This window comes from Grampus griseus (genome assembly GCF_964374135.1).
Source record: "Grampus griseus genome assembly, chromosome: 8".
In the NCBI taxonomy this organism is placed as follows: Eukaryota; Metazoa; Chordata; class Mammalia; order Artiodactyla; family Delphinidae; genus Grampus; species Grampus griseus.
In genome coordinates, this window is record NC_139002.1 from 80495175 (window position 1) to 80522301 (window position 27127).

At 41.8% G+C, this 27127-nt stretch overlaps 1 protein-coding gene across 1 annotated transcript in view; it reads right to left on the reverse strand.

Annotated features, from left to right (window-relative positions):
- Window positions 1-237: 237 nt before the first annotated feature.
- The window catches only part of BDNF (brain derived neurotrophic factor), a 34375-nt gene continuing 7485 nt past the window's right edge, over window positions 238-27127 (reverse strand). Inside the window, exon 2 of the mRNA XM_082661205.1 lies at window positions 238-1492. Within this exon, the coding sequence (XP_082517331.1) occupies window positions 725-1471 (747 nt within the window). The 5' untranslated portion in view covers window positions 1472-1492 and the 3' untranslated portion in view covers window positions 238-724. The remainder of the gene's footprint in view (window positions 1493-27127) is intronic.

Below are 27127 nucleotides of genomic sequence, written 5' to 3' on the forward strand. Positions count from 1 at the left end.
TTGATACTGCCGACATCTCTGCAACATACAAATGAATCTTTTATCAACCAGACTCTAGATGGAAGGAATTCTTTCCCCATTCCTACACCCTGTGGGAACTAAAAAAACAAAACAAAACAAACAAAAAAAAAAAACACAAAACAAACAAAAATATACCCCCCCATCCCCCATCCCCTAAGCCAGTAAAGCGATGACAACAGCACCTTGACATTGTTTTAATTCCAACGCTATCAGAAGTTAAAAGCAGTAAAACAGATAGAGTACTAACAAGAACGAAGATACTTACTGTCTAAAATGTAAACGGAATGTTTTGGTTCAAATTTTTGTTAGGCTTTTTTTTTTCTTTCTTTCTTTTTTTGTTTGTTTTCTGAAAGAGGACAGTTTGTTATCAATTCACAATTAAAGCAGCATGCAATTTATTAGTAGTATTTTTTAAACTTTTTTTTTTTTTAACGTTTTTCAATTCTTGGCAACGGCAACAAACCACAACATTATCGAGGAATGTAATGCAGACTTTTTTAAAGTTGTGCGCAAAAAATGACTGTTTCCCTTCTGGTCATGGAAATGTCCAATAAATAGATCGTAGAACCACTGTACTGTATAAACTTCATTTATACATGCAGTTCATAAAATTATTTTTTTCTTAACTGAATAATTTACCCTGTTATGTATATATACAAATAGATCATTTTTGTCTCAATATAATCTATACAACATAAAGCCACTATCTTCCCCTCTTAATGGTCAATGTACATACACAGGAAGTGTCTATCCGTATGAACCGCCAGCCAATGCGCTTTTTGCTATCCATGGTGAGGGCCCGAACGTACGACTGGGTAGTTCGGCACTGGGAGTTCCAATGCCTCTTGTCTATGCCCCTGCAGCCCTCCTTTGTGTAACCCATGGGATTGCACTTGGTCTCGTAGAAGTACTGCTTCAGTTGGCCTTTCGAGACGGGGACTTTTTCGAGGACCGTGACTGTCCCGCCTGACATGTCCACTGCAGTCTTTTTATCCGCCGCCGTCACCCACTCGCTGATGCTGTCGCACACGCTCAGCTCCCCGCGGCGGGCAGGGTCCGAGTGGCGCCGGACCCTCATGGACATGTTCGCGGCATCCAGGTAATTTTTGTATTCCTCGAGCAGGAAGAGGAGAGGAGGCTCCAAAGGCACTTGACTGCTGAGCATCACCCGGGACGTGTACATGTCCGCGTCCTTATTGTTTTCCTCACTGGGCCGAACTTTCTGGTCCTCGTCCAAGAGCTCTTCGATCACGTGTTCAACGGTGTCAGCCAACGACGACGTCAGGCCTCTCGAACCCGCCTTGGGCCCATTCACGCTCTCCAGAGTCCCATGGGTCCGCATACCTGGGTAGGCCAAGCTGCCTTGTCCTCGGACGTTGGCTTCTTTCATGGGGGCAGCCTTCATGCAACTGAAGTATGAAATAACCATAGTAAGGAAAAGGATGGTCATCACTCTTCTCACCTGGTGGAACTGTAGGGAGAAAGCAGAAACAGGACACAAGACTGTTTAGGGCTTTCTTTTGCTGGGATACAAAGCAGCCATCTGATTGTAATTCCAGGCCATTCTGCACGGTCAAGGTTTCTGCTGTATTGGTGATAAACTCCAGCTGCACCAGACACAGGTTAATGTCAGTAGTGTGCTCGATGGGCCTTAATACAAACCAGAGCTGTGCAGCCTTGGCCCCAAGGTTTAGCATGTAAACCCGAGATTAGGTGGCTCCTGAGCAAGTGAAAAGAAACTGTGGCTTCGAGTTTGCCTCTTTCCTCCCACTTGAGCAGCTCTGTAAGTTTAATTTTTAATGATCTCTGCTCGGGCTGTCACAGGAAACACAACAGCAGAAATGTTACCAAGCAACAACGGCGAGGGTAATAGTAATCTTTTTTTTTCCCTCAAGCCAGTAGCGTGGCCCTATGGCAGGAACGTGTGACAGGACCAGTAGTGGCTTGTGGGGTCTGAGGGGGCCTTTCTAGCTAGGGGCTATCCAGGCATGAACAAGAAAACAAGTCAGGGAGCTACAAGGAGGCTCCCCATTGACTCTTTCCTCCCATGGAGATAATCCATTAGAAGAAAGGAGGGAGTTCCTTGGTGGTCTAGCGGTTAGGATTCAGCACTTTCACCGCTCTGGCCCGGGTGTGATCCCTGGTCAGGGAACTGAGATCCGGCAAGCCATGCGGTGCGGCCAAAAACCAACCAACAAACAAAAACAAAGGAGAAAGATCATTTCGTCAGATCATCCAGTTCTACCGATAAGAAAACCAAAGGCCATGGAGGACTTGCCTCCCGTCACGAAGAAAGTTTCTATTAGAACTCGGGGCTCCCAAGTCCAGCTTCAACGTTTTTCTACTACACCTTGGGTGGTCGTTAACGAAAATAAGCTTTGCTCGTTCCCAAACAGAAATCATTTTCTACACGTTGATTTTAATGACGCGTCTCTGCCTGGGGCTGATATCATGAAAGCAACGTGTCTGCCTGAGAGAGAACTGGGGCTTCCCTGGTGGCGCAGTGGTTGAGAGTCCGCCTGCCGATGCAGGGGACACGGGTTCGTGCCCTGGTCCGGGAAGATCCCACGTGCCGCGGAGCGGCTAGGCCCCTGAGCCATGGCCGCTGAGCCCGCGCGCCCGGAGCCTGTGCTCCGCAACGGGAGAGGCCACAACAGTGAGAGGCCCGCGTACCGGAAAAAAGAGAGAACTGAAGAAGGTGGCATCAAAAAGCTCGAAGGCAATTTCAAGTGCCTGCCACATGCGCATCGACGTGTATCTCCACTAACTCCCTCAGCCCCTCACCCCTCGGCTTTTCTGGCTCTTGTGCAGACTCATCTAAGAGAGTTCAGCCTCTCTTTTTATTGGAACGTGACCTGTGTGCACGTGTGTGCGTGAGCTCTGCGTCGATCGTACCTTTAAAAAGCCGGGCGGCACTGTGCACATTTTGGTACAGGCAGCTGAGCTGGTGCTTCTTTCTGGGCTTTTGAAGGTTTCTGGGAAGTCCCTTAACAGCACACTACAAAATTAACCTTTTCCTGTTTGCCAGAGAGTAGCTATACTCTAAATTTGGCTCTCCAGCTACAAGCATGCTCTGGGAAACCAATTAGAATGAGTGAAGAGCGAGGTGAAAACATACCTACAGACACAAGGTTCCCGTCGGATGGTGAAGGACTTGAGGATCACTTACCTGAGGCATCGCGTCCCTGAGTAGCAATGGGAAGCATTCCCCCGCCCGAGCCCAACACTCTAACTTTATTCCTACTTCTGGGTTCTGGAGCAAGGGCTTACAAAAAGACATGCACGTGCCACAGCTGTTACGCTGTGCCACTCGGTAGGAAAGGGGACTGCTTTTCTGTCCATGAGGTGTCACTTGCCAGGAAGGTAACCTACCTCCTCCAGTCAGTAGGTCATACTGCAAAAAGAGCTGAAACTCTGGGAGCGAGAACCCAATGTTTCCGTCCTCCAATTTTATCAGAGATCCCATTTTCTACTACTACAAGACTTCATTACCGTCCCCAGACACCAACCAACTTCCTTGCAGATTCACTCTTGCTTCTGCATGAGTAGCAAGCATGCTCAGAACTGCTTGGAGTACACAGTCTCAGATTAGGATACACTGGTTTGAATAAAACACAGATATCCAGTCTGCTAATACCTGAACTTTTGTGAAGGTTCTGGATTCCACACCATCAAAGAAATGGATCCTCCAAGGAGCTTTCTATTCCTGGCAGCTGTATTTACACCACTGGATGAAAATCCTTTCTCCTAGTGTTTCCGGTCCAAATTAAAACAACCCAAGGGGTACCTCAAATGCAGGCCGATGAAAAAAGTCAAATTTAGAATATTTTACTCCTCCCCTCTATCACACTGGTAGACATTTGCTGTGATTAGCTATCTTTTAATACCATACTTCATGAAATCTAAGATACTATCCTTCTGAAGTACACCATTTTAGGTACCACTAGGATATAAAAAACACAGCCAGTTAAACTATTGCTTTCTTTACCGCTTAGAATGGAAAAGAGTTCTTTTAGACTTATTTGGACATATTTTATCATAGATAACTTCTGTGCATATGTAAAAAAGAAAATTAAGCAAAATAAATTGGTTAAGGCAATGACAACTATGTTGCAACTGCTACACAGCCAACGACAATAAAATGACATCAACTGTAACCCAATTTCAGAGATGTTAAAAAGATGAATAAGAAAATGTGAATCTTTGAATGAATGAAAAAGTTTAGTAAGTATTTACTAAGTGCCTACACTCACTGCTTAAAATGGCCCAAGGCACGGAGGCATCTTAAACTACAGAGTGGGAAAATTATTTTATTATTATCATAGTAATGAGTCTTTTAATGATCCTTTTTTCTATACTTGGACTTAAAGAAGTTGACCCTGTAAAGTTACTGCTTTTCACTTGTCGCATTTATCTTTCTATTAATAACTTTTCGGTTATAAAAATAGTTAGCACTTTAAGTATCATTTTCTCATCAGTTCCACAAGCAAATTTTTCAAAGGAACAAATGGCATCTGAGTAAATATTACTTGGCTTTCATCCTGAAGCCCAAACATGGGCATCCCTCAAAGCAGAACATCTGCAGACATTCAGTAATTAAACTACCTGGTGATAAAGCTCAACCCCAAGCCACGGCCCCACCCAACTGAGTGACTTTCTACAGTGCTAACTGCCTACTGGCTTATAAGGCCAATACTTTTTGTTGGAACAACGTCACTTCCTAACTTTTCTGTTTCTGACAATGGTTTCTTTTCTTTTTTTTTTTACATCTTTATTGGAGTATAATTGCTTTACAATGGTGTGTTAGTTTCTGCTTTATAACAAAGTGAATCAGTTATACATATACATATGTTCCCATATCTCTTCCCTCTTGCGTCTCCCTCCCTCCCACCCTCCCTATCCCACCCCTCCAGGCGGTCACAAAGCACCGAACTGATCTCCCTGTGCTATGCGTCTGCTTCCCACTAGCTATCTACCTGACGTTTGGTAGTGTATATATGTCCATGCCTCTCTCTTGCTTTGTCACAGCTTACCCTTGACAATGGTTTCTTGATACTTTGGACCACCCAGGCTGCAGGATAGAAATCTTGGAATCAATTCTGCCAATGTATTTCTTGTAGAGCTTTTAAATCCAGTCAGTGAAGAAGTCCTGCTCATTTTTCCTTTAAAATACTTCTCCTGTCCATCCTGTTTCTCCATTCCACTGCCACTGTCTCGGCTCAGCCCTTGCCATCTCATTTTGACTACAATGCCCCCAGCGCTACCCACCTCCCCCCGCTCCCCCGCCCAATGTATATGACATCCTTTCTGCTCCATTTAACTCTGATGACCTGACTAACCTCTCATCTTATGCTCCTATACAAAGACTTGCAATGACTTTTTTATTCCACCAGATCAAATCTAACCTCTTTTGCCCGGTATTCAACACCCTTCAAAATCTGGCGTCACCTTACTTAGCTAACTTTCTCATGTCAGCTCAGTGCTTCATCACCTCTCCTCTGAGCAGGCCAGAGTCCTTGGAGCCCCAAATGTATCAGTGCCTGTAAGTGACTTGTTCCTTTCTTCTGGAAAATTCTCTTTTCTCTATCTGACTAAATCTTGCTTATCCTTCATGACCCAGTTCAACCATCAAATCACACATGCCACCTTCTTTAAACTACTCCAGCGCACACTGCCCTCCTTTGCCTCTAAAATTCCACATAACATGTACCTCATTCCCTACTCACTGGTTAATTGGTAACAGTGCTTGCTAATTATGGTCAGTCTTCAATTGGATGATAAGCTCGCTGGATCATGGGTGATTCCCCCATAATGCTTAACACAGAATAATGTAGTAGTAGACTCAGTCAAAACTTACTGATGGGTTTATTAAACCATGAGAAAACAGTGCTGATGTCATTTTCACAGGAAGCCTTTCCATATGGCAAGCACCGGTGAACTCACTGAAATTATTAGGTCAAGTACAGGCTGTACTAAACCCAAATTACAAGCTCTCAAGTATTTGATAGATGGTAATTATCAGCCATGAGGAATCGCTTGAGTTTCTCTAATAGGGTATAACTTACCTTGAGTAATAATTTCTTAAAAGCAAATAACACTACAACACACTAACTGCCCCTACTACTTCCTTTGCTGCTCTGTTTCTAATAGAAGACTTGGAAAGGGGGCAGTAATAATAATTATAGCAAAATTTGGAACTTTCAGTCTTTTAATGTTCTTTGTCCTATTTACCTCTTCAATGAGTAATTTTATACACTGTATTAGGAAATCAGGAAAGGTTAAGAACCTCCATGACAATTTTCTTATATGACAGTTTCTTCAGGTGAGTGTTACACAAGAGATAAAGAGGCTATGCAAAATTGCTAAGTAGCTTGTTAGTCTATATATCTATTTATACATTACAAAATTCACTGCTGTTAATTCTGTTCCAAGCCTTACAACAATCAACTCAACCACATGTATAAAATGCTAGGAAGGTTGTTTTTAGCCCCATTCTCAAAAAATTAAATATAGTGCACAGAGCTAAAAAGAAAATCAACGAAATAGAAATAAGGTTTACTTTTAAGCATGACTCACAAGTCTTAAACATTCAACCAAATGAATATCCATGACAGTAGGCTGTAGTAATAACTTATATTTGTCTAAAAGACTGCAGAACATTCACAAGCATCGTCTAATTGGATTGTCACAAGGAGATAGATAGGACAGGTATTATTATCCACATTATACAGATGAGACAATTACTGTTCAGATATCATAAAGCTAAAAGGTTCCCTGTCTCACTGTCCACATTTTTACCATCAGGCCATGTTCTAAATATATATATTTTTAAATTTAAAATATTTAACCACAGGGAGGAGAGAAGTGATGCTATGAACGGTGGTCAAAGAAGCAGCTTATAAAGTATGGACACAGTTTTCTGCAGTTGTGTGTATCTTAGAGCCCAACTTTCTAAAGGCAGCACCATTAAGATGATATTCTGACCTTCAAGACCCTTCAACTTTATGGCTTGATTGCTTCAGCAGATGGAATTTCAGACAATTCAGTCCTCCTCTAAAAGCAAGCTTTGCAAAAATTTAGGCATGTTAGAGCCAAGTTTCCATGGCCAGAGCTAAGAAGGGGAACCAAACAATAATATGGATAATTTGGGCATATAGGCGGAAAAATACAAGGCTTTGTTTTTTCCCAGTCCCTTTGGGTTTTGTCTATGAGCATGTAGTCAAAGGAAACACAGTTTAAAGATATAGTTGCTCACGTTAGACAGTCCTATAAGCAACAGGGATAATGCTAATGTTGGCAAAATTATCAATTAATATTTAATTCCTAACATACCTGATGCAAAAATCTATTAAGAGCCCAATTTAATGAAATCTTGCAAGTCTAGGCTTATTTTTGGTTGTTCATTCATCAGACATGGATCTGTTTTCAAGCCTTCCAGTCTAGGAGGGAGGTAGGACATATATGTAAAGTAACTAAAATATAAAGGTAGAAACGACCCAGAAAAGTATAGGTACAATTCTATAAAGAGAAAGAGGCTACTTCCACTTAGAGAAAGAAGAATGCTTTGTGAAGACCATAGCAAAGGATAGAAAGGATTTTAATGTATCCAGAAAAGACCCCAGTGGATGGACGGCAGCTTGGTTAAAGGCACGGAGTACATTTCTGGACAGAAGAGTAGTGAGGAATAAGAGTGAATGATTGTTAAGTTTTGAAAGACTCTGAGGGTGATGCTGAAGAGTCTGGACCCTGCTGTAGAAGCACGGAAGAATCAACTAGAGTTTCTGAGTGGGAGGAATGCTTCAAGAAGCCCAGTTTATCACAATGTGTAGGAGAACCTGAAAGAATGATACATTGGAAGAGACACGTCAATTAATTGACTTTATTCTTAGCGGCTGTTGAGCTTTGAAAGTAAATACTAAGGAGTTACGTAAGTGTGGAGTTGGGGTTAAGGGGCCTGGACATAATTTTTAACTTATTCTATGTATGTATGTATGTGCGTATGTATGTATTTTTAGGCTTAATTAAGTTGCCAAAAGCAAAGGGTTTAGAGAGACGTGTGCAGAGCTGGGTGGTAACCATGAACCGTGTCTGTCTGGTCCAAAGGAACAGAACGGAGGGAGGTGGAGGGAAGGCGGCCATATAAACTCTCATTCCAATTATGATTACACCGAACTTGGATTCTACTGCTCAGCACTTTTAATTCGAAGATCTCCAAACGCTTTGCAAATATTAATTAAGACTCATAGGCCCCTAGAGGTGCAGGTAACTATAATTATCCCCATGTCATACAGGAGGAAAGAGGACCAAAGTTTTTAATCAACTCATCCACTTCCCCTGGTTCCCCTGAAAGAACAAGGTTAGAACCTCGGATTCCAAAGGAAAACTAGGCCTTCACCTACAGGGACTAGTTTCTTCCATCCCTCTTCATTATTTCTGTATTGTTTTCCCATTAGGTATATATTGTTTAGCCAAGAAGACTTAAAAGAGAAACACCTCACATCCCTCAAAGAAAATAATGGGTAGTTGGAATCCACAAATACAACGGAGGGAAGAAAAGCTCATGATCGTTACAGATGCTCACCTACTCACCTGAAAGACCAGTCAACTGAAACTAATAAATATTTTAGTAAATGATATCTGATAATGCATATGTTCCAAAGCTTTGAAGGAAGTTCCTTTAAAGATGTAGTTTTTAACCATAACATAGTTTATGTCCAAGAGTATCTGATTACACTTCTTATAAAACACAGTCCTTCCTACTACTCTCTGACCCCTGAGTACGCTCATGGTGTTGAGTGACACTTGGATACATTACTTAGCCTAAGAACGCCAGAGAAATTGCTGGTTCTTAGTTCAAACCTGGAGTGACACATACATGCAAGTACCATGAAAAAAAGGTGTATTTCCCTGAATCATAAATTTGATAGACAAAAGTACATACATCTTTGATAGAAAGCCCTATAGCTCTGGCCCTCTATTCACTCCTTCTATTCCGGCCCCCCCCCCACCGCATTTCTGAAAAAGGATTTTTTCTATTGGTTGGAGACCTACCTTATCCAGGAGTAAAACCAGACCGTAATCTCCATTAGGAGAGGGATTGGGCATTCTCTGAATTACCACAATTTGTACAGTACCTTGCACAAACTAGGTTCCCACACACATTAAATGACTCAGTTCCCCTCTGTACTGGTAATATTTGCCTAGTATTTAGGGAGGTGCAACGAAAGTAAGAGCAGTAAGTCTTAAAGTGAGCTATAATGATGGAATGAATTTTGGAATAAGAGATAGGAGATGCCTGGCACAAGGACCAGGCCTGGGCAAAGAACACACTCCACCTGGCATTCCAACCCCAGGCACAGCTGCCACCATGCAAAGGTCCACAAGCGCTTCCATCATTACTGCTCTGGGAAACCTGCTGTTCTACGGGAACCAAGGCAGCATTCCAGAAAGCCAGAGGCACCCAGAGCTGGCAGTCTTATCCATTTATCCACACTCTGCCCCCTTCCTCCACCTCCTCTACACAGAGAAATACTGCCCCAACAGTGTACATCTCTAGTCCCTCCTAAAGAAGTCTCAAGCATACACAGGTCACTTGACCATCAAATAAGGAGACTGTCTAAAAATGCTTTTTAAAGTATTGTTTTAAACTGCCAGTTGTTAGATTACAAGAACGAAATGGCAGTTAACATTCAATTAAAAAGCCTAACCTCTTTAATTAGGATTCTGTTTCCTTTAGAATTTCAGGTGGAGTTTGTCATAATGAGCTGAAGTTCATATTTAACAATGTTCTGACTATTAAATTGCCAAAAAGCAAGGTATTATTTATTAAATTTCCACACAGGGTAGACAGTAACATTAATTAAGAAGACACTGTCTACCTGGTTCTGTGAAGTTTCAGTGACCCACTGCGTAAGGAAGGGCCTGAAAAAATTATCAAGTATCCATCACATTTAATGCTAGGTGTTGATCTCTACAAGTCCTGTGAAATCATGGGGAAAAATTTCCCGTAAAGGGAAAATGACTCTGGAAATAGTAAATAAGGAGATATAAACATCATTGTAACACAGGCATTTAAGTTACATTTAAACACATGGACTTTGAATTTATAGAAAAAATTTAAGTACAAAATTCATTTCATGCAACCTAAATCTCCAACTTCAGATAATTTTTTGAGTGTTACATCTATAAATTAAGTGTATTAATGCAATTCCAATTTGTTACTAAGAATACTACAACAGAAGGAGAAACTTGTGGAGCCTGAAACAAGTTTTAGGAAATGTAGGTATGGGATAAGTGTCCATGGGTGGAAATTAAATGAAGCCTTGCTTCTCAAAGTGGGATCCATGGGCCAGTAGCATTAGCAAAACCTGGGAGCTAATAAGAAAAGCAGAATCTCAGCTTCCCCTCCTCCAAACCATCACAGCATCCACTCAATCAGAATCTGCATTTCAACAAGACTCATAAACTTCAAGGTGATTCATATACTTACTAAAGTTCAGAAGCACCGGACTAAGTGATAAAACCAAATGGCGGTTAACATTCAATTAAAAAGCGGTGTCTACTTAAGACACGGAAAACGGCAGGGTTAACATCAACTTAAGTAACCTCCTTGGTTCAACTTGCTTTATTGGGACATTTATTATGCAGCAAAATAGTTCTGCTTTTGAAATGTTAAGTAAAATCTGGGTTCCCTTTATGTCAACTGGCTTTTCCACTGTTGTGTTCATACCATAAAGTGCAGGATACCTATAAACGTGACAGGCTGAATGAGAATTTACAGAGTACTACTGATCTAAATCTGGACTTCCACTCAATCATTAAATTTTATCTCAATGCTACAAGGCAAGTACAAGCATAACTGGCCTCCCTGATCATTAGAACCCTAACATCACTCACATGATCAGAATGATACTGGAAATGATGTGATCAGTTAGAGCAGCGAGTAGATTTCCAGGCACATTAATATTACTTTCAGCCGGATGTCTCTGATCCTCCTGAGTTCTTTCTGTTGTGAAATGGTGAAACAGAGGCAGAAAGAACTGACTCACCCACTTAATGGAGATTTCTTATTTCTACGCTTGTCCTAAAACTAACAGATCGAGCTACCTCCTACCAAGTACTATGAAGTTAAAACAGAAAACAAAAAACTCACAAAATAAAACAGCAATGGGGAAATTCCCTGGTGGTCCAGAGGTTAGGACTCCACGCTTTCACTGCTGAGGACACGGATTCGATCCCTGGTCGGGGAACTAAGATCCTGCAAGCCCCACGGCACACCCAAAAGAAATAAAAACAAAAACAAGACAAAACAAACAAAAAACAACAACAGCAGCAAACAACCAAACCCTAAAGTATATTAGCGTACGTACCAAGCATCAAAATCCCCTCTCCAACCCAAATCTGTCTCTCTTTCAATAAGGTACCCAGCAGCAACCCAATTTCTCAGTTGAGTTCCAACATCTGGGATCATTTGCTTCAAGACTGAAGCACCCAAAATGGTTTTTAAAAAATGTTAGATTTCCAAAGAAAAGTAAAAACTTTGAGTTGAACAACATTATCAGGGAGTCGGTGGGGTAGGGTAATTTCATAAACAGAACTGCTAGAGACTGGTCCACTCTTTAGGCTTTTTACAAAGGACTAAAAAAGATGGCTAGTTACCAAACCCCAAGAAGTCACCAAGTTCACCAGTACAAATGCAAGTGACTCGCACTGGGAACCCTGATATCGTGGGTTACATCATTGTTACATCATTGGCAAATGGGTGAGTGTTACATCATTGGCAAATGGGTGGGTGAGATGAGGCTGAGATGCCACAAAACCCTATTTTCCCAGGCAGTATCCACCTTGAGCCCCACCCAGTACAGATGTCAACAAAGCTAAGGGACTGCCTCTCCAAATCACAAACAAGGTGCACCTACTGACAGGGGCTGTTGTGAAAGCACAGTAGAACATGGTCTTCCAAGTTCCTGGATCCAGGAAGGAGCATGCTCTGTCTAAAAAAAATGCAAGGGTGACACAACTGCATTCTTTGTCCCTAAGGGGAGAACATGCACTAATTCAAACCAGAGGATAAAGAAAATCCACCTTTAAGAAGTCGGCCACAATGTGGAGACTGGGAATATGCCAGAACAATTACAATCGGAAAAAAAAAAAGGCAAAGGAAGAAAGTTAAGACCGTCTGTCCTATTTCAGTCTCTTCTTTCAGAACCGGCAATGTCAAATCGACAGGTTGCTTTCAGAGTGCTGCTGGACACTCTTGAGTTCCTGCCAGGAGGTGCCGTGGGGATTCTGACAGCTGTGAGCCAACACCCACTAGACACCGTCCCCATACAAACACACTCTTAATGGACCCCAAAGCTGTGGTAGAGGTATACCTTTCTCAGTGTTTCCACAGATGGTGCTCCTGAAAATTTCCATAGCCAATGTATGCCTGTGGTTAATTAGTTACCTGAGCAATTTCCATAAAGAAAGAATATCTGTACATAATTAGACCCATCTTAGGTCCAAACTGGAAAACTTCAATGTCATTAAATCAGAAGGGGTACAAAGAGAATGGGATGGGTAATTCTCACCTGATGAAGAGACCTCTCTCTAGATTAGACCCTATCCTCAGAAGTAACACAGAACTTTAATTTTTAAAAAAGCAAGGAGAAAAAAAAAAAAAAAAGCAAGAGAGGTGAAAACAGGTGGGGGAAGAACCTGAACGGAGGATAAGTTGCCTCTAGAATCAAAAGAATAACATTCCTTTAAAAGCTACTACCAAGAAATACTAGGGGAAAGATAAAATTAGCAAGAGAAGGCCAGCAGCTCTGTTGCTCACCTTTATGAGACCATTTTCAGGAATCGGTTTGTTAAATTCCACTGAAGCACAAATGCACACACCACAGCCCTTCTTCTGGGATGCACAGTCATACCATACAGAAGCGTGTGGGTAGAGGCCAAACATGTGTGGACACGCAACCCTTTCTGTAGCAACGCAGTGTTCTGTGCATTCTCTAGGATTAACCTTCTCCACACGTGGAGAAAACTGGCGGTTCCACACATCGAGTTGTCCTTCAGGTTATTTTTGCATCCACCTCTATAATTTCTTTTAATTGCTTATTGTAAAACACAGGAAAGTGCTCATTATTTGTAACTTAATGCAGGAGCAAAACTAATTGCGTTCCCCCGCCCACTGCCCTACCCCAGCCCTCAACTCTTCTGTGTGTCACCGTTCATCTGAACAGCACAAGGAAGCCGGTTTCTGGGCCCTGCACATAATGAGCCAGGTGCACCCTATTCCAGAAACTGGCTGTGCTCCAGAGGTACTATAAAATACACGGAAAATATTAACTTCTCAGATGACAAAAGATCCATATGGCTGGTCAGAAAATATCTACATCATAGAATGTACCTATACGGAAACATTCAATTCTGTGGTTCCGTGAGTATCAGGACTGTGAGAACGTTTGTTTGGCTCCAACCCTTTTCACTCCACACTGATTCCTACAGAAGTCACGCAAACTCTAACATCAAAACATTTAATCTAAACAAGGGGATGAGGGCTGTGTTTCTACATAGTACCATAAATAAATACAGTATTGGTAATGCTGTATATGGGGGGGTGAGTTGTGGAAGATGCTCTAGGGAGCTGGTTAAATAAGTAATATCAAACTTCTCTTCATATTAAAAAGCGATTTAAAATAACAGCTAACATTTACTAGCTATGAGGTAAATAATCTAATTATTGACAGTTTACAGCTGAGAAAACTGAGGCTCAGAGCGATTTTGTAAATTGCCTAAGACCATATGCCTGGCATGTGGTGGAAATGGAAATCTGAACCTGGGCTAGCTTGCATGCTTCTTTCCACATGGGGTCAGAGGTGAACGTGGCGTCATATTTTGAGGGAGGTCTATTCCACCAACTGCTTATTTATTTAAGCAAAGCCGCATGTGATCATTCCTGATAAGTAGTTTGTTTACACGCTAATTCCACAGAGGTTGAACATCATCTTAATGTTTCTTCTTCACTACCCTCTTCCCAATATTGAATTATTCCCTCAAGGTACCAACCATACATGCATACTTAATAGGGCAGAGTGTCAAAACTCTGCAGGAAGGTAATTTGTTTGAAATGGCAGGACATTTTCCCCTGAGAAGATTTCTTCGGGCACTGGAACAAAACCACATGCTTTTCAGACCAGGAACTATAACTGCCAAATATATGTGTCAACTCCACTTGAGTAAGAATACAGTAAGTCCCCTACATACGAACCTTCAAGTTGCGAACTTTCAAAGATGCAAACGTGCATTCACATGTCCAATCACATAAGTTAGTTGATGTGTCTGACGTACACTGTCACGTGCATGCACCCTCTACAAGTGGTTGTGCTTTTGTGTACTTTACAGGACTGTTGCTGTGCAACACGAGGCACTTACTAATGAAGACCTGATGGAATTGGAGGCCCAGAGAAAGGACGAAGAGAGACAAGAAGAAGAAGGAACTGAAGAACCGAAGAGATTCATGCTTCAGGAAATGGCAAGGGGATTTTCTTTATCTGAGGAGGCACTGTTAGCTTTTGAGGCACAGGACCCGAACGTAGAACAGTACACGAAGGTTGCAGCAGCCGTTCAGAACGCAATCCAGTGCTACCGTGTCATCTATCGTGAGAAAAGAAGAGCTACTACCCAGACATCACTGGATCGCTTTTTCAAGAGGGTAGATAGAATTGAATCCAGCGAGGAACCAGAGCCTGTGCCATCAGCGTCAGGCGTGAGTGAAATTGCAGCTTGCCCTCCTCCTATTGCTGAGGATCCCTCAGCTCTACCATCTCCCACCTCCTCTCCCTCCTCCAGTCAGTAACTCTCTTCTTGCCTGTTCACTCGATGCCAGCCCCTGTATGCCAGCTGTTGTACTGTACTACTGTACTTTTCAAGGTACTGTGCTGTAAGATTAAAAATGTTTTATTTTTTTGTGTTTGTTTTCTATGTATTTTTTGTGTAAAAAGTATTAAAACCTATTACAGTACAGTACTAGATAGCCGGTTGTGTTAGTTGGGTACCTAGGCTAACTTTGTTAGACTTACGAACAAATTGGACTTATGAACGCGCTCTCAGAACAGAACTCTTCAATACGTAGGGGACTTACTGTAATTTCAATCAAGACCCAAGTGCCCATGTGTCTTAAAAAAAAAAAACAAAACCAAAAAAAACTTCTGACATAAAAACCTTTCTTTTCAGTATCTCAACCTAATCCCCTCCAAGTCTGGAGCCTGGTAGCCTAGGTTACCCCACTTCTGACCCATGAGGTTTGCCCTGTTACTCAAGAAAAGAGCTGAGGGGCTGAGATGGGAGTGAAAAGTATGGCAAGACAGTGTCAAATATATGCCTGGGGAGCAGTTCAGACACCTAGTTAGGACCACAAAGACAGGAGAACAGGTGGCCCAGCATGGACAGAGCAGCAGACTGTGCGAACAGAAGCCATTGAGTCAAAAAAGCCAAAGGAACAGGGTGATGGAGCTCAGATCTCACGCATGTTCTCTGCCAGAAACTGATACCCAGAGGCCCTCCGCGTGAACGACTAAGGCAAAATGGACCCCACAGCTACACGGAGCTGATGCAGAACATATCCCTGGGATGACATCCTGAACGTGTGTGGTGGGTTAGATGATAGCATAAAAGAACACCACGCTTCTGGCCTTAGTCAGCCCTCGGCAGAGAGCAGCCTTCAAGAAGCAGCTGCGAGGAGCCTGACAGCAAAACTGGAAATGCCTGTTGTGAAGCCTTGACAGGTATTAACAAAAGAAAATGGGTATCTGCATTTGTCAGTGGTGTGTCAGCTAGCTTCTGGCAGTCCACCCTTATACCCAGGAATTATTTTGTGTTTCTTGTGTAGGGCAGATACAGTCATCAATTAACTCCCCAAGTGCAACTAGTCCACATAGGAGAGAGGAGTGGCTTTCCCTTTTTTTTTTTTTTTTTTTGCAGTACGCGGGCCTCTCACTGTTGTGGCCTCTCCCGTTGCGGAGCACAGGCTCTGGACGCGAGTCTCAGCGGCCATGGCTCACGGGCCCAGCTGCTCCGCAGCATGTGGGATCCTCCCAGACCGGGGCACGAACCTATGTCCCCTGCATCGGCCGGTGGACTCTCAACCACTGTGCCACCAGGGAAGCCCTGGTTTTCCTCTTTTAAGTGGCCCCTTCAAAAATTCTATGAAAGAGAAGAATGTTCGTTTGGATTGAATGACCATTCGGCCAGGCTCATTTAGCACACTTCTCTGTGCAGTGGAATTAAAGTGAGTTTTTTCTGAACGGAGCACACTGTCCTCAGAGAAGAATAAGACGGAGAATCAATCTTACCAGTGGGAATGGCAGAGTCGTGCGAGGATGATGTGTAATATATGGTCTTCAACATGTGGAGATGTTCTCTAGGCTATAAATCTTATGTTCTCACAGGATGCCCTATTTGTAACATGCAGAAAACTACCCGACAACTTTAATGGGGAAGTCTAGCAATATTGCAACATTGTATCCCATAGTTTTACTTTACCTTATAAAGCACTAATTATTTAATTACAAATGTTGGGGTAAGTGCAAAATTATTTCTCAAAAGAGCACTCCCTTGGGTATGAAAGCTCCAAATGTAGCAAGACTTCCTCTGTGATTTGGGATCTCTCTCTTGAACTCAGTCCCTAGAAATAAGGTTAGCAGCTGGGAAACAAGCATTGAAAGCCTGGTACGCAGGGCACTGCAGTGGAACAATTTCCTTTTCTAGTCCAGTAAACACTGTTGTGCTCTTTAGACCCAGTATTGCTAGCTGGGTGAATAATGAATGCATGCTCAACTTTCCACTGCAGGAAATTCTGCAAGTGGCAATGTGGGTCCATTCCATGTGTGTCACTAGAGCTGGCGTAAGCCCACGCCATGGTGAGGCATTATTTCCATTGGAACTGATGCCGGCACCAGCTCTCGGAACTGGGCAGTATTCCCACTGCAAACCAGGGGACTCGGAAGAGACTGAGACCTCACTTAGAAGGTCGCCTCCCGTTTCTCATCTTTCAGACTGACATGCACTCTGTTGGTGAGGCTGTAGTGAAACAGGCATTCTCATTTACTGATGGTGGGTGTACAAAGAGTTCAAGACCTTTTTGCAGGACAATAAGGCAATACCTATCAAAATTTTAAATGAATTTTCCTGCTAATCCAGCAATTCCACTTCTGAGAATAAATGTACGGCAATAGGTAGGTGCATACATACAAAATGATGCATACACAAGGTTATTAATTGCAACAAGGCATAGAAGAGCAAAAATGCTAGAAGGAGTCCCATTTCTAGCTAAAGGAAAGTATATAAACTATAGTGCATACTTACAATGAATTTGTGCAACTGTAAACAAGTTAGTTCCCATACACTGAAATGGAAAGCTCTCTGAAATATATTGGTAAGTGATAAAAGCAAGATACCAATCAGCAGATGTATACATATACATACTATCTTTTAAAACTGGGGGAATATAACAATATTCATATTTACTGTATTTTCATAAAACACACTGTATTCACATGAGACGAATACAAACGACCACCCACAGATGGTATGTGTCGGGTGGGGATACAGGTGGGCATGGCACAGGTGGGGCAGGAATTCTCAATGCAGCCTCTTTTTTTTAATATATATCTTTGTCGGAGTATAATTGCTTTACAATGGTGTGTTAGTTTCTGCTGTACAGCAAAATGAATCAGCTCTATGTATACATGTATCCCCACATCTCCTCCCTCTTAAGGCTCCCTCCCACCCTCCCTATCCCACCCCTCTAGGTGGTCACAAAGCATAAAGCTGATCTCCCTGTGCTATGCCGCTGCTTCCCACTAGCTATCTATTTTACATTTGCTAGTGTATATATGTCAATGCCACTCTCTCACTTCGTCCCAGCTTTCCCTCCCCCCTCTGTGTCCTCAAGTCTGTTCACTATGTCTGCATCTTTATTCCTGCCCTGTCACTAGGTTCATCAGTACCGTTTTTTTTTAGATTCCATATATGTGCATTAGCATATGGTTCTAGTTTTTCTTTCTGACTTAACTTCACTCTGTATGACACACCCTAGGTCTATCCACCTCATTACAAATAACTCAATTTTGTTCCTTTTTATGGCTGAGTAATATTCCATTGTATATATGTGCCACATCTTCTTTACCCATTCATCTGTTGATGGACACTTAGGTTGCTTCCATGTCCTGGCTATTGTAAATAGAGCTGCAATGAACATTTTGGTACATGTCTCTTTTTGAATTATGGTTTTCTCAGGGTATATGCCCTGTAGTGGGATTGCTGGGTCATATGGCAGTTCTATTTGTAGTTTTTTAAGCAACCTCCATACTGTTCTCCATAGTGCCTGTATCAATTTACATTCCCACCAACAGTGCAGGAGGGTCCCCGTTTCTCCACACCCTCTCCAGCATTTACTGTTTGTAGATTTTTTGATCATGGCCATTCTGACCGGTGTGAGGTGATACCTAATTGTGGTTTTGATTTGCATTTCTCTAATGATTAGTGGTGTTGAGCTCAACGTAGACTTTCTAATACTATTTTGATTTTTGAATCATGTAAATAAATTATCAAAACTTAAATTAAAAATAACCAATTAAAAAAATGTTTAACCCAGTGGCTTTACTTTCGGCACCAAAGAATCTCCCACACTGCTCTGATGCAACAGACACTCAAGAGATTTAACCAGTTCTAGGTCCTGGTGGTGACTAAAACCAAAAGTCTTTGGGGGAACCATCTCAATTTCTGGGACATTTCTCTGGAAACCAATTTAACGTGGGACACTTGGATATAAAGGACTGTCTCTGGGGCTGGGGACTGAAGACCTGAGTTCTGGTCCGCCTTTCCCACCTGCTATTAACTTGACCCTATAAAATGGCTGAGAACTGGCCATTTTTTTACCAACAAATTGGGCAAATTCATGGGTGAACCTTCATGGGTGAGCCAATTCAAGGACTCTGCTGCCTCACTTCTGTGACAGAAGGAGGATTAGAGTTCTCACCCTGCCTGTCACAGCATCCTGCCAAGGGTCATCAACACGTAGAAAAGGGCTCTATACACTCTAAAGGGCAACCCTATAAACAACCTTTGTAAAGCACAACACCAAGCTGAGGGGTGACCATGGCCAGACACAGACGGAGAACAAGACCCATTCCCAAAAGTCTCTGAGACACTTAGATGGTGGGGAGGAAATAAAACTCCCAAAAGACGGAATCTAATTGTAAACAGAACACAAGAGCAGGCTGACAAAGAAAGACTTTGAAGATTAAGACATGTGGTTAAATGACTCCATATGCGGTCATCTGCAATTGAATATACTGCAAATTCTAGAAGCCTTAACAGGAAATTAGGGAAACATATATGGAGCAAACTTAAAGGGTACAGACCTGAATACAGATGCAAGATCAATGTCAAATGAATGATCCAAAAGGATGGCCCTTATCCTTGCGAGCAGTGTAGTTGTTGGAGCCATGCGCCTGTCACACAGAGGCAGGCCTCCAACCTTCCTCCAAAATAAAATGCAAACTGCTCCCTAGGAGACCACCTTTTACCCCAAATTTAGAAATGGTAAGAAAAACACTCTCTAAAAAGGCAAAAAAGAAAAAAACCTTCTCAAAAAACAAACAAACAAAAAAAGAAAGAAAACCTTCTCTTCTCCATATTTATGGTCATCTGGAAAGCAGATCTCCCTTTAAACGGATGGTCAAAGCTGGACCACAATGTTAAACTCATCATGAAAACCCAAAGGTTGCTTCTCTCACCTTCTTGAAGTGAACCATTCCGTTCCAAGAGGTAGGAAATAACCACAGGAGGAAGTTCACTGTCGGTGCCCTAACTTGGTACTGCTATCTAGACACCTGGTCTGGAAACCAGAAGTCTCTTTGGAACTCAGAAGAAAGCAAAGAACTCCTTTCTTTTTTTCTTTTTTCTTTTTTTTTTTTTTTGCGGTACGCGGGCCTCTCACCGTCGTGGCTTCTCCCGTTGCGGAGCACAGGCTCCGGACGCGCAGGCCCAGCAGCCATGGCTCACGGGCCCAGCCGCTCCGCGGCATGTGGCATCTTCCCGGACCAGGGCACGAACCCGTGTCCCCTGCATCGGCAGGCAGACTCTCAACCACTGTGCCACCAGGGAAGCCCAAGAACTCCTTTCTACTTCGGTTAAGGAAGGTCCTTGTGCAAGGTGCCTGGTTCCAATTAGGTCTAAGTGGTCTAAACCGTACAATGCAGAGACCACCACTTAATGACTTTGATGGACCTTGCTAAGAATTTCCCAGGCCACTTTGGGTCAAATGCAATGTCCTCTCACTTTCAGCTTCATGTTTCAGTTGACCATGCTTCCTTACAGAAATTTCCCTAGGAGGCTTACTATCCTATATTATTTCCAGTCAGAGTCTCCTTTTGCACAAGAGGCTTAAACTAATTCTGATTAAGAATCAGAATATGCTCTGTTTTAGTTAAGGATTCATTTATTCATTCAGCACAGGTTATTAAGAACTTACCAAGTTTAGATGTGCTTTGCTTTAAGAAAATCATTTTCAAGGAAGCTTCATGTAAAGCAGGAATAATTAACCTGGTGACTCTTAATAGATTCTTCAAGTGGCTGAATCCTGAGTTTAAATCCTCACTGATTTTCAAATACAACAAGAAAATCAATTATGGAGGTGGGCACACTCCCAGCTAACTGTCAATAGCTTTCAAGGGAGGTGTTTCAATGTCGCTCCAAATGGTCAATATCACATGGTTAATCATTTAGTTAGAGATTCACAAGATCAAAAACAATTCTTAAAAAAATGTTTACAGGCACACAGGGACAATGAGTTAACACCTCCAAGGTGTATGTCAGTGTCAAGGATACAAGCTCATGTTTCATAAGCAGAGCTCTGGTCACTTGATTGAAGTTGAAGGTCATAACCGGCTATGTTTCTGTCATTTCCTCATGTGAAGAAAAGTAAGTTGTAGCCCATGTTTATTCCACGAGGAAAAAAAAACCCCACAAATGTATTTAAAGCTACATTTTGGCCTCTTCTCCCACCAGAGCTACAAAGGTTGCCCATCTTTCCATGGCTGGGTTATGCGTGAAGGCCTTGTTTGGATATCAACTTGTCAAACTTATTGCTTAGAATGACTATGACTTAGTGTTCTCCTAAAATGGACTTTTTAACTTTTTGTTCACTTATTAGACATACTCTGAGCACAGATACTGGGGACACCAAAATGAATGAGAGAATCCCTGCCTTTGGAACTTCACTGTTAAAGGGGGCGGGGGATGCAGAACAGTTTAGACACGTGAGCCAACGATTACAGCTCAATGTAGAACACGCTGTAAGCATCCTAAGCAGGATACTCTAGAATGTTTTTCTCGACTAAGACATCACATCCACAGCTCCTAGCAGAGAACCTGATACAGAGAAGACACCCAATAATGTTTTAATAGTTGTGCAATTATTGCTTATATGATTAACTATTAAATTGTAAGATAGAGACCATGGATGACCCAGGAATCCAGATAGAACAGGTTTCTCTTGGGCAGAAGTCTTTCTAGAGGAAGTCAAATTCGAGCTGGGTCTTAAAGAATGAGTAGGACTCAGATGGATGAAAGGAAGAGCAAGTCAATGAGTAAACAAATTAGCCTCCAAAGATTACAACAAAAGAGTTCTGGTCTTGTCACCGTTGGTACCAAGTGAAGCAGGTTTAGGCATGGAGCATGCTGATACAGTTTTTAATTGTCTTGACAATAAGTCATAAAAGGTACTCTTTTAGGGCTGGAAAGTGCCAGTAATAACAACAGTGGCTGAAATTCATTAAGCATTTACTATGCCAAGCGCTGTCCTGAGGACTTTACATGTATTAACACACTTGATCCCTACCATGACCCTGTTAGGAGGTTGAGGCACAGAGATGGGAAGTAGTTTGTACAAGGGCCTAGACCTCGTAAGTAAGTGGTGGCCTTGGAATCCAATTCGACGCTTGGGCCCAGGAATGTTGTGCCAGGCCTTCTGCTCTCACATGGAAGTCTGCAATTACGCACTATCTTTCAAGTCAGAAGAATATCTTCAACAGGCCTCTGACCTCAAAGCTCCTGAATTTCTGATTATTTACAAGACTGCAAACCCCTTCTAACCATGCTCAAATCCAAGTATTTGGACGATGAAGTAAATGATGTCTTTTAAAATTTATTTGGTTTCTAGTTCAGTAATTCTTAAACCTCCTGCACACCTGAACCACCTGTGGAAGTTTCTAAACATAACATATGGCCAGGCTCTGGCCCAAACCCACGAATCTCAGAGATTAGGACCTGATAGCTGTATTTTTTCTTAAGTTTCAAAGGTAATTCTGATGATCACCATCTTTAAGAACCACTGCTCCATGGTATGCTTTCCAACAGTTCACTTACAGGACCCTCAGCTTTAAGCAAAATTATAACTAAGAAGCTCAAGGAACAAGTTGAGCTTCTTTTTCTCTTTTTTCAAGAGTTTTTTGTTTTTTTTAAAAAAAGGAAACTAAATTTAAAAACTCCTTAGAGAAAACATTTCTTATCTTCCCATCATCATCTTCTTCCTTGGCACACAGAAGGTTGCCAATCTCTTCTCTAGAGAGTGGACACTAGGCCAGGGTGACAACACTGGTCTCCATCTGTGCTGGGCACCCACATTAAAGCATCAAGGGTGAAATACGGTTTCTAACCTGAATTCTGCAGTTCACGGTTGTAGACAACCAGCATGATGGTCAGAGGGCTGGATTAGGAGGAGTCACGGAGCTGTAATCCTTGCTCTGGTTCTATAGCTGTGCATCTTGGATCAAGTTATTTAACTACTCTGAGCTTCAGTTTCCTCAACTGTTATATAGGAATAATGTCTGCCCAATGGTTTTCAAAGGGTTATTTATAGGATCAAGTGGAATGAGACGTGTGGATGCATTTTCTTAATGTATGGAGCACTACACCTTTGGACAAGGTTATTACCGAGGTGTGCAATCTTACCTACATATGACAATAAAATCATGTAGGAACGTTAGTGATGGGATTTTTGGTCCCAGTACCAATGTCTACTGGGGCACTGCACTAGGGCAAGTCGTCAAAACCTCTGATACTGGGGCTTCCCTGGTGGCACAGTGGTTAAGAATACACCTGCCAATGCAGGGGACATGGGTTCAAGCCCTGGCCCGGGAAGATCCCACATGCCGCAGAGCAACTAAGCCTGTGCGCCACAACTACTGAGCCTGCACTCAAGAGCCCGCGAGCCACAACTACTGAAGCCTGCGTGCCTAGAGCCCGTGCTCCGCAACAAGAGAAGCCACCGCAATGAGAAGCCCACGCACCGCAGTGAAGGGTAGCTCCCGACCACTGTAGCTAGAGAAAGCCCGTGCACAGCAATGACGACCCAACACAGCCAAAAATAAAAACAAAAAAATAAATAAATTTATATATATATATATATATATATATATATATATAAAATCTCCGATACTGCATGGAACAGTGATGGCGAGGGTTCCCCTAAATTCTTAGATGAGACTAACTCTGAAGAACAATCAGATGCTCTGGAATAATAGACACTTCAAAGTTTTAAGAAAATCATTGCCAGGGATGTGAAAACCAGAAAAATATACTGGTATTTTAGGAAGAACATTTTAAAATAAATTTTATTAATGGTGATAAATTTCAATGATTAATAAAATCTTTAAGGTAAGGTCACCTTACCGTTTTTTTCTCAGCCGTTACACGTCTATGATTATTTCTAAAAGTTATGCAGTGGGGAAAATGTCACATACCCGTATCTATGTTACCAAGTTACCATCCATGAATAATTTAAACAAGCGGATGAACACAACTCTCAATGCGAGAGAATGGCCACAGGAACGGGCAGGGGGACAGTGATTTTCGTGAAGAAGGAAGGAAGATTTAAGACTTTGGGATTTCCACTTATTGATTTTTCTCTAGAACAACAGTTTTCCAACTGGGTTTTGCAGACAAGAGTGTCGAGAGGCTTCTTGCAAGGGGCTAAATCGAGGTCAAGGAGACAGGACACTGATGTTCCCACCTGCAGTTCAACTAACTCAGCCCTGCTTATTTTTGTTTTACACATTGGGATTTTAAGTTAAGGCTGTATTACAGGAAAAAAAAAAAAAAAAAAGTCCTACAATGTACTTATTTACATTTATACCACTAATTTGGAGGTTAGAGGACCTGTGTCTAACCCTCTGATTTTGTCTCAAAGAACAAAGAATGAATGGAATAGTCCTGGCACTATTTATTTATGGCTTATTCTTTCTTTATTTATGGATTTATGGTTTATTCTGATTGCCCTGCTCAGGAGTGAAGGAGAAGGTTAGAAATGTGGCTATAGGTTTGGTATTAGAAGGAAAATGGGAGGTATTACCACTTCCTGATCCTGTGATTTTTTTTTTTTTGAGATTCACAAGAGAATATGAAAATTTGCTTCCTTGTTCAGTATATCAAGAAGCTAAACATTTCTGAGTTGATGGTACCAAACTGTGCTCTAGTTCCATTGACATATTTACATGATCCACAAACACTACATACGGATTCTTATTTATTCCATGTATTTGAGCAAAAACACCTCCTGACTTCACAGTGAAAGGAGACCAACCCAATGGATTGAAAAGTGGTTTTAGGAAACTCTTAAAAAAATTACCATTTAAGCATGTTATTGACTAACGTTTAAAGGCAATATAGTATTTACTACACTGATTTTTCCTTCTTTTTCTTACTCAGCATAATCATGAAACCAGCTTCTAGTAAATGGAAGCATTTTCACATTTTTAGTTTCTTTAGGGAGGAAACACACAGGGTTTATAAACACTGCAAAATAAAAGACACACTCCTGAATACTAAAAGGCCCAAACATGTCCTTGTAAGTACAGAAAAAAATCCATCATAACATCAGTGGAAATGAACAGCATCTTTAGTCCAGAAGTTCTCCTTCTACTGTGGCTTCTACCAGCATCATTACAAGAGTTCCTCTTGAGGGCTTCCCTAGTGGCGCAGTGGTTAAGAATCCACCTGCCAATGCAGGGGACATGGGTTCAAGCCCTGGTCCGGGAAGATCCCACATGACGCGGAGCAACTAAGCCGGTGCGCCACAACTACTGAGCCTGCGCTCTAGAGCCTGCAAGCCACAACTACTGAAGCCCGCACACCTAGAGCCCACGCTCTGCAACAAGAGAAGCCACCGCAATGAGAAGCCCACGCACCGCAGCAAAGAGTAGCCCCCACTCGCCACAACTAGAGAAAGCCCACGGGCAGCAACGAAAACACAACACAGCCCAAAAATAAATAAATAAATAAGAGTTCCTCTTGAAATATCCTCAAATAATAGCAAAATGTTTAAGACACTAACAAGCATTTTTGTTGCCTTAATTTGAACATGAAATGATACCCGATTGTTATATATATAAAAAAAGATTAATCTCTTAAAAGTGACATAAATTCTTCCAAAATATTACAATCTATGACTGAAAATACAGGGTGGGCAGGAAGTTCTGAAATGACTCAGAGAATTTGTTCAATAGATTTTTAAAATACTCTTTTGAAGTGAGTATATGAAGAGGTAATGGAAGACTTACCTGGCAGAATCAATGGAGTTCCTTATCCAGGGGCATCTGAAGATGGATGGATCCATCTAGCCCAGTGCCTGGCACCCACTGGGCACTCAATTAACACTTGATGAATTAATAAATAAAAGAATCATTCCCTGCATGTAATGCTTTTACTTTTTTTTAAAGAAAAGCTTTGAAACAGGAGAAAATATACATGTAGCAACATGAACTATATATAAAATATGTGATGCTCTAAGGGGGATGTAAACGGTAAACTGCTTGCTTTGATGACTGACAATATGAATATTTGAAAGCAGTATTAGAGACCATGAAGAATAAATATTCATGAGTACTAGGAGTGGGCCATGCAACCTAGGGTCTAAACTTGCATTTTAATGACATCTCCATGTTGGTTAATCTCCAAATGATCTACAGAAGAGCAAAATAAGTTACAAAAAAAAAAGTTAACTCCATCCACGTTGGAGCCTGAAGGGGTTGGGGGAGGGGTCCACTGTTTTGACAGTTTACATTTAAAAAAAGAAACTCTTTGGAAAGCTGAGGATTCTGCAGTTCCCAGAAGGGGAAGGTGAATGTTGAGGGTTTTTTTCAGTTCAGTTGCTGAACTCTCTAAAAAATCTAATGTCAAAAGCTAATTTCTTAAGCAATTTGGGCATCTGAATCTGATCAGGACTCTTTTTTTAAACATTCCATTCTGTCTGATCCAAAGGAAAAATAATTACTTTTGTAAGCATGAAAAAAGTAAAAGCCCAGCACTTTGCAAAGAAATGAGAAGGATTTCTGATGCTCAGTTCATGATACGGCCCCTACCTCAGGTAGAGGATCCAAAGACAGAAACATATGATCGTCATTAGGATTGTATATGAACTCAAAATAAGGAGCGTACCTATGATATGATCAATATATTTGAAAAACTTAGGCGTACAAAGGTACTTCAGAATATACCTAACTCTGACCTCCCATGTTAATAGCTGTCCTTTCTGAATGGGTTTCAGCCTCAGCTTAAACATCTATAACAGGAAACTGATCATATTCCAAAGAAGCTTCTTTTTTTCTTTGTTAGATCATAATTCCCTCAACACAGTGCTTTGTATGCAGTGAGCCTGCAATATCTGCTTAATTAAATGGAACTGAAAGTTCTTCTAGATACTACGTACAGTGCCTAAATTATATCACTGGTCCTAGACCTGCTGTCTGGGGCAACATAAAAAAAAAACCCTCTCCCTCCTCCATGTGCCAGTTCTTTACACTCGTGAAGACTGTCCTCTAAATTAGGACGTCAAAAACATGTCACACATGCTGCCACTCTACCCATGGCGGGCAGAAACAGAACATTCTCATTGAGCCTGGACAGCTCCAGAATTCTTCTTAACCCAGCCTTCCAGGTACCTCCCATCATGTGATTTAGACTACCTAAGGGAGAAAGAATACATTCACCATTGCAGCCTAAGTTTCCTTGTCCCCAAGCCACCCATTCCAAGTTCCCTCAGCCATTCCTCACTTGCCAA